The sequence below is a fragment of the Bos indicus x Bos taurus genome, chromosome 11, assembly GCF_003369695.1.
Source record: "Bos indicus x Bos taurus breed Angus x Brahman F1 hybrid chromosome 11, Bos_hybrid_MaternalHap_v2.0, whole genome shotgun sequence".
In the NCBI taxonomy this organism is placed as follows: Eukaryota; Metazoa; Chordata; class Mammalia; order Artiodactyla; family Bovidae; genus Bos; species Bos indicus x Bos taurus.
In genome coordinates this window covers 92,612,096-92,630,327 of record NC_040086.1, presented here as the reverse complement: position 1 = coordinate 92,630,327, position 18,232 = coordinate 92,612,096, and the positions used below count along the sequence as shown (strand labels likewise).

General features: G+C 41.0%; 1 protein-coding gene across 1 annotated transcript; it reads right to left on the bottom strand.

The window, feature by feature from the left end:
* Window positions 1-4,397: 4,397 nt before the first annotated feature.
* LOC113900866 (olfactory receptor 1J4-like) lies at window positions 4,398-5,336 on the bottom strand. Its single transcript, XM_027554483.1, has one exon. It carries the CDS (start codon window positions 5,334-5,336, stop codon window positions 4,398-4,400), a length of 939 nt encoding a protein of 312 aa, XP_027410284.1.
* Window positions 5,337-18,232: the final 12,896 nt, after the last annotated feature.

Sequence of the window (18,232 nt, the reverse complement as noted above, 5' to 3'; positions counted from 1 at the left end):
CGTTTATGCAAAATGAATCAGTTCTAGAGTCCTGCTATACAGCACATTGCTAGAGTCAAAAATTCTGTATTGTGCACTTAAAAACTCATTAAAGAGTTTTCATTACCACTTTGTGGCCACAAAGTGGTAATGAAAACTGTGTTAAGTTTTCTACCACAAAAAAGGGACATGAGGAAATTTTTAGAGGAGATAAACATGTCAATTACTTGATTGTGGTGATGACTTCACATATGTGTGTGTATATGTCCAAACTCCTCAGATTGTATACATTCAATATGTACAGTATTGTATAACCATCACACCAAAAAATCTGTTTTAAACAAACATGCTAAGACTACATCCAGGCAGCTCACAAATCAAACACACACATAGAGAAACTCCACTACACACACTGAATCACATATAGTCAAACCCAACACACAAATAGGAGAAGGCAATGGCAATCCACTCCAGTGTTCTTGCCTGGAGAATCCCAGGGATGGGGGAGCCTGGAGGGCTGCTGTCTATGGGGTCTCACAGAGTCAGACACAACTGGAGCGACTTAGCAGCAGCAGCAACACAGAGATAACTTACACACACCCACACAAGCACACACCCATGCAGTGCAGGAGAATCCCAGCCCTTCATGGTCTGTTATCAGCCCGTTATAGGACTTTCTATTGCGGATATGTACCACAGCTTTCTTATCCATTCATTTGCTGGTGGACATCTAGGTTGCTTCCATGTCCTGGCTATTATAAACAGTGCTGCGATGAACACTGGGGTACACGTGTCTCTTTCCCTTCTGGTTTCCTGAGTGTGTATGCCCAGCAGTGGGATTGCTGGATCATAAGGCAGTTCTATTTCCAGTTTTTTAAGGAAATCTCCACACTGTTCTCCATAGTGGCTGTACTAGTTTGCATTCCCACCAACAGTGTAAGAGGGTTCCCTTTTCTCCACACCCTCTCCAGCATTTATTGCTTGTAGACTTTTGGATCGCAGCCATTCTGACTGGCGTGAAATGGTACCTCATAGTGGTTTTGATTTGCATTTCTCTGATAATGAGTGATGTTGAGCATCTTTTCATGTGTTTGTTAGCCATCTGTATGTCTTCTTTGGAGAAATGTCTATTTAGTTCTTTGGCCCATTTTTTGATGGGGTCATTTATTTTTCTGGAGTTGAACTGTAGGAGTTGCTTGTATATTTTTGAGATTAGTTGTTTGTCAGTTGCTTCATTTGCTATTATTTTCTCCCATTCTGAAGGCTGCCTTTTCACCTTGCTAATAGTTTCCTTTGTTGTGCAGAAGCTTTTAAGTTTAATTAGGTCCACATTTGTTTATTTTTGCTTTTATTTCCAATATTCTGGGAGGTGGGTCATAGAGGATCCTGCTGTGATGTATGTCAGAGAGTGTTTTGCCTATATTCTCCTCTAGGAGTTTTATAGTTCCTGGTCTTACGTTTAGATCTTTAATCCATTTTGAGTTTATTTTTGTGTATGGTGTTAGATGGTGGAAATATTCAAACATCTGCTTTGTCCAATACAGTAGCACTAACCTCATGTGACTACCAGAGACTTGAAATAAGGCTAGTACAAGTAAAGAACCAAGTTTTTAATTTTAGGTAATTTTAATTTATTTTAATTTTATGGCCACCTGTGGTTGGTAGCACCATTTAGTCAGTGTGTGCACCAGTGAACACATGGTTGTACCAGCAATGTAAACATACCTTGTCTCTCTCTTTCTCCTAGTCTTCACATCAATGCACATATCTAGGGAAAGAGATGCTTCCCCACCTTGCTCAGACTGATGTTGATGCTTGCTGGTTCAGGCTGCTACCTAAATACCCATCTCTTGTACCTCCATGACCTAAGGATCTTTAGCACCTTCCATGCCTGACTATAAGAACTAGAACAATGAGCAGGAAGATTCATTTTTATCAATAAGAGTAAGGCCCTAGGGACTCAGCCCCAAGCTTCTTGTTAGAAAAGAATCCAACTGAGCTAATTGGCAAATTTCTTGCCTTTTTCTTAAGATGGATCCTTGCAGAGACCAAAGGGTTGAGCCACAGGAGTCCTGGGAGAAGGCGTCCCTAATGTCACTGACATGTTAGCTACTCCTCTGCCTGCTCATGAGGATAAGGAGAGGAGAATGCCCTTGACATTTGAAGAACTCAGCAATGGATTCTGCCTCCCCATATATCACAGTAAGGTCCAGAGAGAGCAGTATTAGCCCTTGAGATCCCCACACCACTGATTGTGTGGAATGGGAACCGATAAATTTCAGTCTGTTTAGACATATTAAAGCCCACGAGCTCAAGTTGATTTATGTCCAGTTCTAGCTTGACACCATAGACTTCTTTCCAGCCTCTCCTTTTCCATGTACATGGCATCTTTCCCCAACTGATGAATTACTTCCTTTTCCAGAATCAGTTCAGTTCAGTTCAGTCGCTCAGTCGTGTCCAACTCTTTGCGACCCCATGAATCACCGCACTCTAGGCCTCCCTGTCCATCACCAACTCCCGGAGTTCACTCAGACTCAATAGGTTTATTTATTTGCTAAATCTTTGAATACAGGTAATGTCACTTGAACTTAAACCACTGTTAATGACAGACTAACTTCAGCTCAAACCTTGCTTAATTTTTTCTTCACTGTGAGAGTAGTTTATAGACAAAATTCTGTGTTTAATTATTATTTGATTATTTTATCCCCCCCCCCTCTTAGTCAGATTATGGTATTAATTTGAAACATAGTTAGGCGCATTTTTTTGTTTTCTACTTTGCTTTATTCTCCATCATCTTCTATTTATTTTTAGTAGGTAAATGGTAACATCATCAAACTATACAAATAAATATACTATCACTCCATCTTTTCCTATCCCATACCCACCCAACTTCTGTAGGTAAACAGTTTCATTAGCTTCTGATTTATTCTTTGTGTGCTTTTTCTTGCTTAGTGGGAAGTTACATGTATATGTTATTTTCCCTTTACTTTTACACAAGAAGTAGCATGCTATAGATGCTGTCTTATATATTTCTTTTTTCATTAAATAATATAGCTTGGAAATCCTTCCACACTGATTCATAGATATATTTGTCATTATTTTTTCATAGCTTTGAAGGGCTCAATTGCATGATGTTCCACAAAGTTTCCTTTTGAAGCCCTAGAATAAGACAGCAGTGATAAATATACCAAATGCCATCTAACTGTATACCTCAAATGATTAAAATGGTAAATTTCAGGTTTTATGCATTATACTACAATAAAAGATTTTTTAAAGAAAAAGCAATACACAGTCTCTACATAAAGTACAGAAAAGAATTATAAATTAATAATGATATATGATTAATAGGTTAGCAGAGGGGAAATGGAATAATAAGATATATATTTAATTAATCAAAAGGGAGTAGAAGACAATAAATATGAAATCAGATATCTCAACTAGAAGACATGTAGAAATGCAGGGATTTCCTTGGTGGTCTGTTGGTTAGGATTCTATGCCACCAATGTGGGGAGCATAGATTCAATGATCTCTGGTTAGGGAACTAGGATCCTGCATGCCACATAGTGCGGCAAAAAAAAAAAAAAAAACCAAATAGAAAAAAACATATAGAAATATGAAAAATATAACTTCAAGTACATTCTGATTAGATTAGATGAGATGTTAAGAGAGAAGTTCTCCAGAAATGATTGCCAGTCTACATAAAAGAGCAAACCCCAATTTCACACTGTTAACCACTGACACTTTACAGATAGAAGAACATAACAAAGTTTAAAGTGATGGAAAAAGTACCATGTAAACACTAACAAAAAGAAAGCTAGTATATCTATACTAACATCAGAAGAAGTAAATGAGACGTTAAGTTGGGAGCCATTGCTAAAGAGAAATGTCTCTTAATTATAAATGTAGCGGTATACTGTTAAATGAATAAAAATGGCTCTCTATTGTAGGGGAGACTTGCTTTGTAGCATTTGCCAATTTCCATAGTGTAATTATCCCCATTATGGCTGATTTCAATCCAGCAGCATGTTGTCATTGAATATGGAGTTGAAAAGAGACGTTCACAATCAGCTTGAAGCCAGTGCATCCAATTTCAGCACACCTTACAGGGAAGAATTAGCCCACCAGAAGTAGATCATGATGCTAAATCTGTGTGTCCTCAACAACACAATATAAAAATGTTTTGCATAACATTTTCCCACATATTTTATGAGAGATGAGGAACAAACAGAAAAAATTGAAGATAAAGAATATTTAAGAGTCCAAGTAACAAACTGGACTTTGTTGGCATATTAACAGCACTACAACATGACAGCAGAATGTATATTCATTTGAAGTTACACAAAGTTGCCAACCATACAATAATTTTAGGAGATATATCTCACTGTGCTCATGGCTGCAATAAGAGGATTTAGCAACTGTCATTTCAAGAAGTTAGCCCTATTGAGAAATATTTCTAGGGCTTTTTTTATGTCTCTGTTTCTGAGGCTATAGATAAAGGGGTTCAGCATGGGAGTAACTACTGCATACATGACTGAAGCAACTATATATTTGTCATTGGAGTCCCATAATGAGGAGAAAAAGTAAACACCAGCAAGTGTCCCATAGTATAAAGATACCACAAAGAGATGAGAGCCACAAGTGGAGAAGGCTTTAAAGAGTCTCTTAGTGGAGGGGACCCTCAGGATGATGGTCCCTATATGAACATATGAGCCCAAGATGATACTCAGAGGCAAGATGAACAGCATTCCTCCTTCAGTAAAGACGACCAGCTCATTGATGGAAATGTCTGAGCAGCTCATCTTCAGGAGTGAAGGGAGGTCACAGAAGAAGTTGGGGATGGTATTTTCAGCACAGAGAGACAGTTGGACCAAGAGGAGGGTGTGCAACAGGGCATGGATACAACAGAAGAACCCGGACACAGCTACCAATGAGATACACAGCTCCTGTCTCATGACAGTGGTGTAGTGAAGTGGCTGGCATATGGCCACGTACCTGTCATATGCCATCACTGCAAGAAGGAAGTTGTCAAGACAGCCAAAAAGTATGAAAAAATACATCTGGGAAATGCACTCCACGTAGAGGATGGATTGTTGCTGAGTATGCATGTTCATCAGCATCTTAGGGATGGTAACAGATGAAAAGGAGACATCAGTGAAGGCCAAGTGGCTGAGGAAGAAGTACATGGGGGTGTGGAGGCGAGCATCCAGCCTGATGAGCAGGATGATGAGCAGGTTGCCCAGCACCGTGGTCAGGTACATGCCCAGGAACAGGGCGAAAAACACGCCCTGCTGCTCTGGCTGGATGGGGAGCCCCAGGAGGAGGAACTCAGACATGCTGCTCTGGTTCTCCCTCTTCATTATCTTCTTAATTTCTGCTGAAAAGTGGAGAATGTGGGAAATGTCAGTGAACATTCCATAATATCATAATGTCCATTTTAGTATGAAAATTCTTATTTTTTGCTACCTTTCTCTTTATTTCTCCTAATTGTTGGTGAATGAATCAGTCTGTCCCATTCTGGCTTTCTTAATGCATCACACCCTCACATTAACCAAGTCTCTTTCCAAAAAAACCAAAGGACATTATTCTTTATTCAATAAATATTTATCAAAAAACAGCTTCATCCCATATTAAGCACGTTATAATGAACAAGACATGAGAAGTCTCCATGTTTAGGGAGTTTGCACCTTTATATTAAGCGGGGTTCAAACCTCTGTAGTTTACTAGGATCAAAAATGTGAATGGAAAGACTGTCTTACACAGATGTATAGAACAGTCTTTTGGACTTTGTGGGAGAGGGCGAGGGTGGGATGATTTGGGAGAATGGCACTGAAACATGTATGATATCATATGTGAAATGAATTGCCAGTCTAGATTCAATGCATGATACAGGATGCTCAGGGCTGGTGCACTGGGATGACCCAGAGGGATGGTATGGGGAGGGAGGTGGGAGGTGGGTTCAGGATGGGGAACACGTGTACACCCGTGGCGGATTCATGCTGATGTATGGCAAAACCAATACAATATTGTAAAGTAATTAGCCTCCAATTGAAATAAATAAATTTATATTTAAAAAAGTGAATGGAAATAAAAACAAAAGTAAATAAGTGGGACCTAATTAAACTTTAAAGGTTTTGCACAGCAAAGGAAACTATAAACAAGGTGAAAAGACAACCCTCAGAATGGGAGAAAATAATAGCAAATGAAACAACTGACAAAGGATTAATTTCAAAATTATAGAAGCAGCTCATACAAATCCATACCAGAAAAACAACCCAATCAAAAAATGGGCAAAAGACCTAAACAGACATTTCTCCAAAGAAGACACACAGATGGCTAATAAACACATGAAAAGATGCTCAACATTGCTCACTATTATAAAAATGCAAATCAAAACTATAATGAAATATTACCTCACACTGGTCAGAATGGCCATCATCGAAAAAAATCTACAAACAATAAATGCTGGAGAGGGTGTGGAGAAAAGGGAACCCTCTCACACTGTTGGTGCGAATACAAATTGATACAGCCACTATGGAGAACAGCATGGGGATTCCTTAAAAAACTAGAAATAAGACCACCATAAGACATATACCCTGAGGAAACCAAAATTGAAAAAGACACATGTAACCCAATGTTCATTGCAGCTGTATTTACAATAGCTAGGACATGGAAGCAACCTAGATGTCCATCAACAGATGAATGGATAAAGAAACTATGGTACATATATACAAAGGAATATCACTCAGCCTTAAAAAGGAATGCATTTGAGTCAGCCCTGATGAGGTGGATGAACCTAGAGCCTATTATACAGAGTGAAGTAAGTCAGAAAGAAAAATAATCATCATATACTAATACATATATGTGGAATCTAGAAAGATGGTACTGATAAGCCTATTTGCAGAGCAGCAGGAGAAGGGCATGGCAACCCACTCCAGTATTCTTGCCTGGAGAATCCCATGGACAGAGGAGCCTGATGGGCTATAGTCTATGGGGTCACAGAGAGTCAGACATGACTGAGCAACTATACACAGCACAGCACAGTGGAAATACAGATGTCGAGAACAGAATTATGGACACGGCTGGGGGTGGGGAGAAGGAGAAGGTGGGAGGTAGGATGAGATTAACATGGAAACATACATTCAGTTCAGTTCAGTTCAGTTCAGTCGCTCAATCATGTCCGACTCTTTGCAACCCGATGAATTGCAGCACGCCAGGCCTCCCTGTCCATCACCAACTCCCAGAGTTCACTCAAACTCATGTCCATCGAGTCGATGATGCCATCCAGCCATCTTATCCTCTGTCGTCCCCTTCTCCTCCTGCCCCCAATCCCTCCCAGCATCAGGGTCTTTTCCAATGAGTCAACACTTCACATGAGGTGGCCAAAGTATTGGAGTTTCATTTTCAACATCAGTCCTTCCAACGAACGCCCAGGACTGATCTCCTTTAGGATGGACTGGTTGGATCTCCTTGCAGTCCAAGGGACTCTCAAGAGTCTTCTCCAACACCACAGTTCAAAAGCATCAATTCTTCGGCGCTCAGCCTTCTTCACAGTGCAACTCTCACATCCAAACATGACCACTGGAAAAACCATGGCCTTGACTAGACCGACCTTTTGTTGGCAAGGTAATATCTCTGCTTTTCAATATGCTATCTAGGTTGGTCATAACTTTCCTTCCAAGGAGTAAGGGTCTTAATTTCATGGCTGCAATCACCATCTGCAGTGATTTTGGAGCCCAAAAAAATAAAGTCTGACACTGTTTCACGTATAAAATAGATAGCCAATGGAAACTTGCTGTATGACTCGGAACTCAAACCAAGCCTTGGTCACAACCTAGAAGGGTGGGAGGGGACATGGGTATACCCATGGCTGATTCATCTTGATATTTGGTAGGAAAAATGCAATACTGTAAAACAATTATTCTTCAATTAAAAATAAATAAATATGTTAAAAAACGTGAAAAGGGTACCAGGTCAGAGGTATCAGTCATTTCCTCATCAAAAGGATGTGCGAGTCCCTAAACTGAAAGAGAATTGCTAAAGCTTTGTCATGGGCTTTCAGTATAATTGGCTGCATTCTACTTGCTTTGAGTCACCAAAAACTCCCTGTTATCAAAAAGTGTCCAGGGACTTCCCTAGTGGTCCAGTGGCCAAGACTCCACTCTACCAATGCAGGAGGCCTGGGTCCAATCCCTGGTCAGGGAACTTGATCCCACATGCCTCATCAAAGAGTTCACATGCCACAACTAAAGAAAAAATCCCACATGCCACAACTAAAAGGTCCTGCATGCTGCAACCAAGACCCAGCACAGCTATGTAAGTTAAAAACAAAAAGAGTGGTCTCCAAACCAACAACAACAGTACCAAGCACTGTTCCAAGTGTTTTACATGTACTTTCAAGTGAAATCTTCATGATAACTCTAACAAATGAGTATTATTAAACACATTTTAATCATAAGAAAGAAGAAGTATGTAACATTTACTTTGCTTTTTATTTTTTGGCTGCTCAGGGTCTTTGTTGCAGTTGGCGTGCAGACTTGGTTTCCTGGCAGCATATGGGATCTTAGTTCCCTGATCTGGGATTGAACCTGCATCTCCTGCACTAGAAGGCAGATTCTTAACCACTGGATCACTGAGGAGGTCTCAAGTGTGCATTACTTAAATGTGCAAAGATACACACCATTAAGTGCAACAGATGGAATCACAACATTTGTCTCTCTGTCCAGAATCCATCTCTTAACCACTCTGCATAGAAAGTATATCCTCATTAATTAGAATTTTCAGAGAAGCTATGTTATGTTAGCTACCTTTCTCTAAAATGTTCCTAACTCAAAGAAAAATTTACCACTCATATTTACACATTATACAGTTTACAAAGGACTTTCACATGGATTTTAACCTCTCAAAGCAATAATTATATATTTAGGGACTGCTTAGTTACACAAGGCAATGTTATGTCCTCATCTTATAGATGTGAAAACTGAAGCTAAAGAGATAAATGACTTACCTAGGGTGACTCAGCTCTTTCATGGTGGATTCCAGGTTTAATACTTCTTTGCAAGTTAGGTTACATGTAAGGATTACTAACCAGATGGACCTAAAGAGGGAATCAAGACTGACATTCTCCCTGAAGTAGGGGAGCAGGACAATGAGTCCTCATTAGAGACTAAGAGGAAAGAACAAATTTGACTCCATATTGGATCTATTTAATTTACTTTAACATTTGTATTCTATTGTTTTCGCTACAAGCTAAGAATGTTGCCCAGGAACTTCCCTGGTGGTCCAGTGGCTGAGACTCCAGGTTCCCAATGGAGAAGGCCTGGATTCAATCCCTGGTCAGGAACTAGATCCCACGAAGATTGAAAATCTCATGTGCCATAATGAAGACCCAGCATGGTTAAATAAACAATTAAAAAAAAAAAAAAAGAAAGAAAGTTGCTTATAGCTTTAAATACATAAAGGCTAGCCCATTCTCAAGGCTCTGTTCTTTAAAGGTATAATACTTTTCTATTCATATAGGGATTAAAAAGTTGCAGAACAGAGAATAGCATTTGTCTTATTGGAGGTTTATGGGAACATCTTGACCTGACCTAAGGACAACTGCAAAAACACAGGATTCAGACATGAAGAAGTTTGCAACAACCAACCACATCCCCTTCCCTTTCAGTATAAAAGGAGCCTGAATTCTAACTAGGGGAAGATGTTTCCTTGGAACACCATCTTTTCAGCCTGCTGGCTTTCCAAATAAAGTCATTATTTCTTGCCCTAAAAATTTGTCTCTCAATTTATTGACCTGTCATGTGGCAAGCAGATTTATTGAGCTTGAACTCAATAACAGGTCCATGAACTCTATCAGGGGCACTGAATTTTTTTTAAGTTCACGGCCACCAAAGAAGACAGTGACTTGATCCTTATGGGGCAGTGTGGCTGCTCACCAACACACATTGTGTCAGTCCTTGTCAAGAAACCAGAAGAAAGCAAGATGACAGGAACCAAACAGCAACCTTGATTCAAGTAGGATCTTGTGAAAGAGGCAGCGGGCCACCAGCCCTGGAAAGGTCAGACCCTGATCTTGAAGTATGACATGGGGCCTTTGGATGAGCCTGTTGTCTTCTTTTACCAGACAATGGTGAAAGAGGAAGTTCTGTGACACATCCATTGGGTTTGGAGTAACAGAATAAAAATATCTCCTTGTTAATGAGTGCCAGTTATGTTCCAGGCTTGGTGCTGAATAATTTAATCCTCAAAATATCACTGTGAAGTAGGAACAGTTATTTCTTCTTTGCCAGGGAGGATACTGAACCTCAGAGAATTGCAATCACTTCCTAAGACCATAAAAACATTTAAGGGCCAGACTGAGGATTAGGCTCTGATCTGACACAGTGCAGACCCTGAACTCATATCTGTTAGTATGTGGCAGCTACCCACAGGTTTTGGAAATGCACGTGAACCCTCCCCACTCATTGCAGTGTTACGGCCACTGTTGAAGGACAGTTAAGGGAATATTTGGGCTCATGGGGTGAATCAGAAGCCCCTAAAACTTGCACATGAAACACACATTCATGTGCACACTTAAAACACTGATTTGTGGTTTCTTACCACCTGTGACTTATAGGACAGTAACTATGTCTTATAGATCAGTTACCCAAAGATTAATAAAAATAAATTCACAAAGAATACATGAGATGATGCTTGGGGCTGGTGCACTGGGATGACCCAGAGGGATGATATGGGGAGGGAGGTGGGAGGGGGGTTCAGGATGGGAAACACATGTACACCTGTGGTGGATGCATGTTGATGTATGGCAAAACCAATACAATATTGTAAAGTAAAATAGTAATAATAATAATAATCCATATAACTACACACAAACACTTGTATAATCTCAGCACAAACATAAAACAACCAGTAACTCATAAAAATCACATATCAGATGTAAATGCTAACTCTGAATAGAGACTCATACATGCAAACACACATATTAAATAACAAAAAAACACAAGGTCACACATATCACACAGAAATCATCCAAGAAGCACACCATGGCAGAGACACGCCTCTTCCCAGTCAGGCAACAAACAACATGTATGGTCACACACCATCATTGAAAAATAAAATGCTCCAGGGCTTCCCTGGTGTCTCAGATAGTAAGAATCTGCCAAGCAGGAGATAAAGATTTGATCCCTGGGTGGGGAAGATCCCCTGGAGAAGGAAACAGCAACCCACTCCAGTATTCTTGCTTGTAGATTTCCATGAACAGAGGAGCCTGGTGGGCTACAGTTCATGGGGTTGCAAAGAGTTGGACGCGATTGAGCGATTTTCACTTTCAGCCCCCACTGATCTATACCCGATCAGGTGAAGGCAGTCAATGAGTGAGACACTCAGGCTCCATTCACTAAGAAGCACTACCCAATAGATAATGTGCTGTGCTGTACTTAGTCGCTCAATCATGTCTGACTCTTTGAGACCCCATGGACTGCAGCCTACCAGGCTCCTCTGTCCTTGGGGGTTCTCCAGGCAAGAATACTGGAGTCCATTGCCATGCCCTCCTTCAGGGGATCTTCCCAACCCAGGAATCAAACCCAGGTCTCCCACATTGCAGGCGAATTCTTTATCAACTAAGCCACCAGTGAAGCCCCCAATGAACACTACCTGTAGGTAAAATGTAGAGTAAATACACACACACACACACATACAACTCATGAAGAAAATGTACATATATCCACATTAAGGAGCAAAGAAACACCACACAGACCCATGTGGGATGGTACGCAGAATTCCAGACACAGACCTTGCCCACTAGAATTCCCAGCTCCCTCTGTCCTGTGCCACTCCTTAGTGAGTTCAGGCACTGTCTAATTCAAGCAATTTCCCAAGTCTTGAGCTTGGGAGAACACCAGGAACAAAAAAGTAAGAAGGAAGCCTCTGTGAGCCCATAACCTCTTGAGCTTCCTGTGTCTGTCCTTGAACTCCAGAACTACAGGCAGGAGGAGACTATTTTACAAGCCTCAGAGAGGATTCCAAGAAGTCCCTCAGCTCCCAGTTGAGGAAAAATTCAAAGTTGACTAATTGCCTCCAATCCCTACCAGACCTTGGGGAGGAGCCTGTGCAGGGGCTGAAGGGGCTGAGCTTCTAAAGCCACTTGAGAGGGTTCCCCAGACCTCAGGGATGCCCTGGGCTCCTCTATGCCTGCTCCAAGTTCCAGCTGGGAAGTAGGAATGGCTTAGTCATCCTCCACGACTAATGCTGCCAATGCACTGGGTCAGTTTCTCCCAAAAGCATAGAAAGTCTGGCTTCTGCAAACCCCCACACCACTTACACTTGCTACCACATGAGCACAAATCTAGCTTTGACTTCACACCCTGCAGGAACCTTCTCTCCCTTGGGAAAGACTCCAGAGCATGGAGGGGAGCCTTTCTAAGAGAGTGTAGAGGGAGAAGATTGAGTCCTTGGGCTCATCAATCAGAAGAACTGGGTCTGGGCTATGCCAGGTAACTGTTGGCCCTAAGCAAATTAACTGCAGCCCTGCTTCATCAGCTGTAAAGTGCAGATAATAACTGCATTGTCATCCTGAAGTTATTATTGAGATTAAGTGGGATGATTCATGCTAAAGCACACTGTAAGTGCAACATAAACATCAGCTCTTGACATTATTACCTCTGTATCTTACAAAAATATATAACTACATCTAGGATCATTGACACTGATATAGGACTCATATTGAATGATGACTGAATTAACTGATCAATGAATTCTGATTTAATCTATGAATCCGAAACTTCTTAGTAAAACCTTGCCCAAGATCCTTGACATGACTCATATGATCATTTATAATGTATTCTTAACTTCTTAGATCTTTGCATACGAATCAAATATTTTTCTACCATAGGCATCAGTTCAGTTCAGTTCAGTCGCTCAGTCGTGTCCGACTCTTTGCGACCCCATGAATCGCAGCACGCCAGGCCTCCCTGTCCATCACCAACCCCCAGAGTTCACTCAGACTCACGTCCATCGAGTCAGTGATGCCATCCAGCCATCTCATCCTCTGTCGTCCCCTTCTCCTCCTGCCCCCAATCTCTCCCAGCATCAGAGTCTTTTCCGATGAGTCAACACTTTGCATGAGGTGGCCCAAGTACTGGAGTTTCAGCTTTAGCATCATTCCTTCCAAAGAAATCCCAGGGCTGATCTTCAGAATGGACTGGTTGGATCTCCTTGCAGTCCAAGGGACTCTCAAGAGTCTTCTCCAACACCACAGTTCAAAAGCATCAATTCTTCGGCGTTCAGCCTTCTTCACAGTCCAACTCTCACATCCATACATGACCACAGGAAAAACCATAGCCTTGACTAGACAAACCTTTGCTGGCAAAGTAGTGTCTCTGCTTTTGAATATGCTATCTAGGTTGGTCATAACTTTCCTTCCAAGGAGCAAGCGTCTTTTAATTTCATGGCTGCAGTCACCATCTGCAGTGATTTTGGAGCCCCCCAAAATAAAGTCTGACACTGTTTCCACTGTTTCCCCATCTATTTCCCATGAAGTGATGGGATCGGACACCATGATCTTCGTTTTCTGAATGTTGAGCTTTAAGCCAACTTTTTCACTCTCCTCTTTCACTTTCATCAAGAGGCTTTTGAGTTCCTCTTCACTTTCTGCCATAAGGGTGGTGTCATCTGCATATCTGAGGTTATTGATATTTCTCCCGGCAATCTTGATTCCAGCTTGTATTTCTTCCAGCCCAGCGTTTCTCATGATGTACTTTGCATATAAGTTAAATAAGCAGGGTGACAATATACAGCCTTGACGTACTCCTTTTCCTGTTTGGAACCAGTCTGTTGTTCCATGTCCAGTTCTAACTGTTGCTTCCTGACCTGCATACAAATTTCTCAAGAGGCAGATCAGGTGGTCTGGTATTCCCATCTCTTTCAGAATTTTCCACAGTTTACTGTGATCCACATAGTCAAAGGCTTTGGCATAGTCAATAAAGCAGAAATAGATGTTTTTCTGGAACTCTCTTGCTTTTTCCATGATCCAGCTCATGTTGGCAATTTGATCTCTGGTTCCTCTGCCTTTTCTGAAACCAGCTTGAACATCAGGAAGTTCACGGTTCACATATTGCTGAAGCCTGGCTTGGAGAATTTTGAGCATTACTTTACTAGCGTGTGAGATCAGTGCAATTGTGTGGTAGTTTGAGCATTCTTTGGCATTGCCTTTCTTTGGGATTGGAATGAAAACTGCCCTTTTCCAGTCTTGTGGCCACTGCTGAGTTTTCCAAATTTGCTGGCATATTGAGTGCAGCACTTTAACAGCATCATCTTTCAGGATTTGGAATAGCTCAAATGGAATTCCATCTCCTCCACTAGCTTTGTTTGTAGTGAAGCTTTCTAAGGCCCACTTGACTTCACATTCCAGGATGTCTGGCTCTAGGTCAGTGATCACACCATCGTGATTATCTGGGTCGTGAAGATCTTTTTTGTACAGTTCTTCTGTGTATTCTTGCCATCTCTTCTTAATGTCTTCTGCTTCTGTTAGGTCCATTCCATTTCTGTCCTTTATCGAGCCCATCTTTGCATGAAATGTTCCCTTGGTATCTCTAATTTTCTTGAAGAGATCTCTAGTCTTTCCCATTCTGTTGTTTACCTCTATTTCTTTGCATTGATTGCTAAAGAAGGCTTTCTTATCTCTTCTTGCTGTTCTTTGGAAATCTGCATTCAGATACTTATATCTTTCCTTTTCTCCTTTGCTTTTTGCTTCTCTTCTTTTCACAGCTATTTGTAAGGCCTCCCCAGACAGCCATTTTGCTTTTTTGCATTTCTTTTCCATGGGGATGGTCTTGATCCCTGTCTCCTGTACAGTGTCACGAACCTCAGTCCATAGTTCATCAGGCACTCTATCAGATCTAGGCCCTTAAATCTATTTTTCACTTCCACTGTATAATCATAAGGGATTTGATTTAGGTCATACCTGAATGGTCTAGTGGTTTTCCCTACTTTCTTCAATTTCAGTCTGAATTTGGCAATAAGGACTTCATGATCTGAGCCACAGTCAGCTCCTGGTCTTGTTTTTGTTGACTGTATAGAGCTTCTCCATCTTTGGCTGCAAAGAATATAATCAATCTGATTTCAGTGTTGACCATTTGGTGATGTCTATGTATAGAGTCTTCTCTTGTGTTGTTGAAGGTGGAAGAAACACCTTGGTGGAAGAGGGTATTTGTTATGACCAGTGCATTGATCCTATGCTAGTTTTGTAAATCAATCCAGTTGTTGGGTTTGTGACCAATTACCTGTGTCTAGCACTTCTGGGTTATCTTGGTGAATATCTCCACTCCAAGGCTCTAACTTGTTGGCCCTGAGGAAATTTACTTCAAAAGAAAAATTACAGTCATGTTCAGGTCACTGTTGATATCACTAAATGGACTACCTTCATGTGGCCAATTAATAATGCCTGCTCTGACCCTGGCCATAAAAATATTTTCTTCTATTACTCAAGCTCAATCAGAGCAACAAGCAAAGTTTCAGCCAAGGAATAAAATCTCCCACAATTATGGGATGGATTTATGTAAACACCAGGCTATGGTAATTTAAGCTTAAAGCCTCTTCTATGCAGTGAACAATTAAATCATACTAAGGATAATCAGTCTAGTAATACCAGGAAACTGGCCTGTGTACCTTATGGACAATGCCAATATATAATTTCCCTGAAAGATAAGGATTGGTACAGAGTAGACTAAGTCAGATGCCCTGGGATATACTGGGCTGCACTTAATGGAAGCTCTTGGCTGAATTCTTACTTATGACTGCTAGCTATATTATTTGTATGGAACCTGTTTTACAAAATGTCTGTTTCTTACATTAAAAAAAAAAAAGACCTTTAAGAGTGAGAATAAAGTGTTTGTATGTTTATGCCTCCTGTCAGTGGCCACCAGGGTGATGGTAGACAGCCCAAACCTACTTCCACACCTTGGTCCCTAAACATATATATTCTGCACACAACACCATACAATGGCCAGAACTAGTATCTTAGTGCCCTCATGGTCAGTTACCACACAGGGCTATTAATAAAATATGAGGAACTGAGAATTTATTTTGAATACTTGAGAAGAAAGGCATGAATATCCCTAAAGGTAAATTCTTTTTTTTAATACAGTAATGACAATAAGGTCATTTGATAACATAGAAATAATTCTTGGGCTATACATTGAGGAGACACAAATGTCTTGCTATGGTAACTTGTAGGTATGAACTGACTCTTTATGATTCTGAAGGAAAAGCATCTTGGATGTACTTAATCAAATCAAGAAACAAGTTCTGTAAGGCTCTATAGGGAAATATTGTCTAAAATTTCCCACGTCCTTTTCTTGAAATCCTTTCTGTCTTTTGGGGAGTCTGGGACCTCTTAGTGACAGTAGCTAATTTTTGCTACCTTGTGTGTGTGTGTGTTCTCGGTGGCTCAGTCATGTCCCACTCTTTGTGACCCTAGAGACTGCAGGTGACCAGACTCCTCTGTCCATGGGATTTTCCAGGCAAGAATACTGGAACAGGTTGCCATTTCCTATTCCTGGGGATCTTCCCAATCCAGGGATCGAACCCATGTCTTCTGGGTCTCCAGCATTGACAAGCAGTTGCTTTACCACTGTACCACCTGGGAAGCCCCTTTGCTACCTTGCTGCTGTTAAGTCGCTTCAGTCGTGTCCGACTCTGTGTGACCCCATAGATGGCAGCCCACCAGGCTCCCTGGTCCCTGGGATTCTCCAGGCAAGAACACTGGAGTGGGTTGCCATGTCCTTCTCTTTGCTACCTCAGGGCCCAGCTAAATCATATGGATAGATATGGGCTAAAAATATTTCTATATTTTTAAAAATCTATAAAACTTAAAAAAAATTTAGAATATAAAACAAAGTGCAACTATTAGTTTTAGGATTACAATTAGTATCATTGGGGCCTGTAGATATGGCTATAAGATCAGATGTTTTTCTCTTCCATTAAATGGTAGCAAAAATAATTCAGATACACTTGGTTTAGTTTGAAAGCCTGCTAAAAAATATAAGAAATAACAAATAATAGTCAGCTATCATTGAAATGGCAAAAACAGGATGCATACCCATAGAGAGGAAAGAAAAAATAAGAATGTCTGGCCAACTGGGTCATTAGGGAAAATTATGGAGTATCTGAAAACCTTCAAATATTTATCTGTGGAGAGTGTCTCTGTGTAATGTTTGCCAGTGTTTTTTCATCTTCACTTCCAGTTTAGATAAGCCATGGTGGCAGCATTTCTGTCATTAAAATTGCTCAGTAAGAGTAACAGTCGAACCCCCTCACCCCTTAAGGTAGTTTACAAGAGTAAATGAAGCACATGCTGTGCTTAGAACATTGTCTGTGTTAGTCACTTAGTCATGTCCGACTTTTTGTGACCCCATGGACTGTAGCCCACCAGGCTCCTCTGTCCACAGGATTCTCCAGTCAAGAATACAGGAGTGGTTTGCCATTTCCTTCTCCAGGGAATCTTCCCAAGCCAGGGATTGAACCTATGTTTCCTGCATTGCAGGCAGATGCTTTACCATCTGCGCTACTAACATTGTCTGGCATTTTGTTTATTATCTTTTTATTGTTTAGAGACATCACTTTCAGCTGCTCACACATGTATACACAATTTGTTTCATTACCACTGTTGTCATTATCGTGTTCATGCTCAGTCATATCCAACTGTTTGTGACCCCATGGACTGTAGCCTGCCGAGCTCCTCTGTCCATGGGATTTTTCAGGCAAGAATCCTGGAGTGGGTTGCCATTTCCTCCTCCAGGGGATCTTCTCCACCCAAGGATTAAACCCATGTCTCCTGTGTCTCCTACATTGCAGGCAGATTCTTTACCTGCTGAACCATTGGGAAGCTCACAGTTACAATTACCATTGTAGGTAATGACAATTCCATGTTGTTAAATCCAAATGTAGGCATCTTTGACTCAATCTTTCATGCTCCTCTCATTTCCAATTAGTCAACAACTCGTGTTGATCCTAACTTACAGCTAATCACAGTCTACTGAATTTTTACTACTTTTCCCGCTGTTATCCTAACCTCAGTTCAGTTCAGTCACTCAGTCATGTCTAACTCTGTGACCCCATGGACTGAAGCATGCCAGGCTTCCCTGTCCATCACCAGCTCCTGGAGTTTACTCAAACTCATGTCCATTAAGTCGGTGATACCATCCTACCATCACATCGTCTGTCATCCCCTTCTCCTCCTGCCCTCAATCTTTCCTAGCAT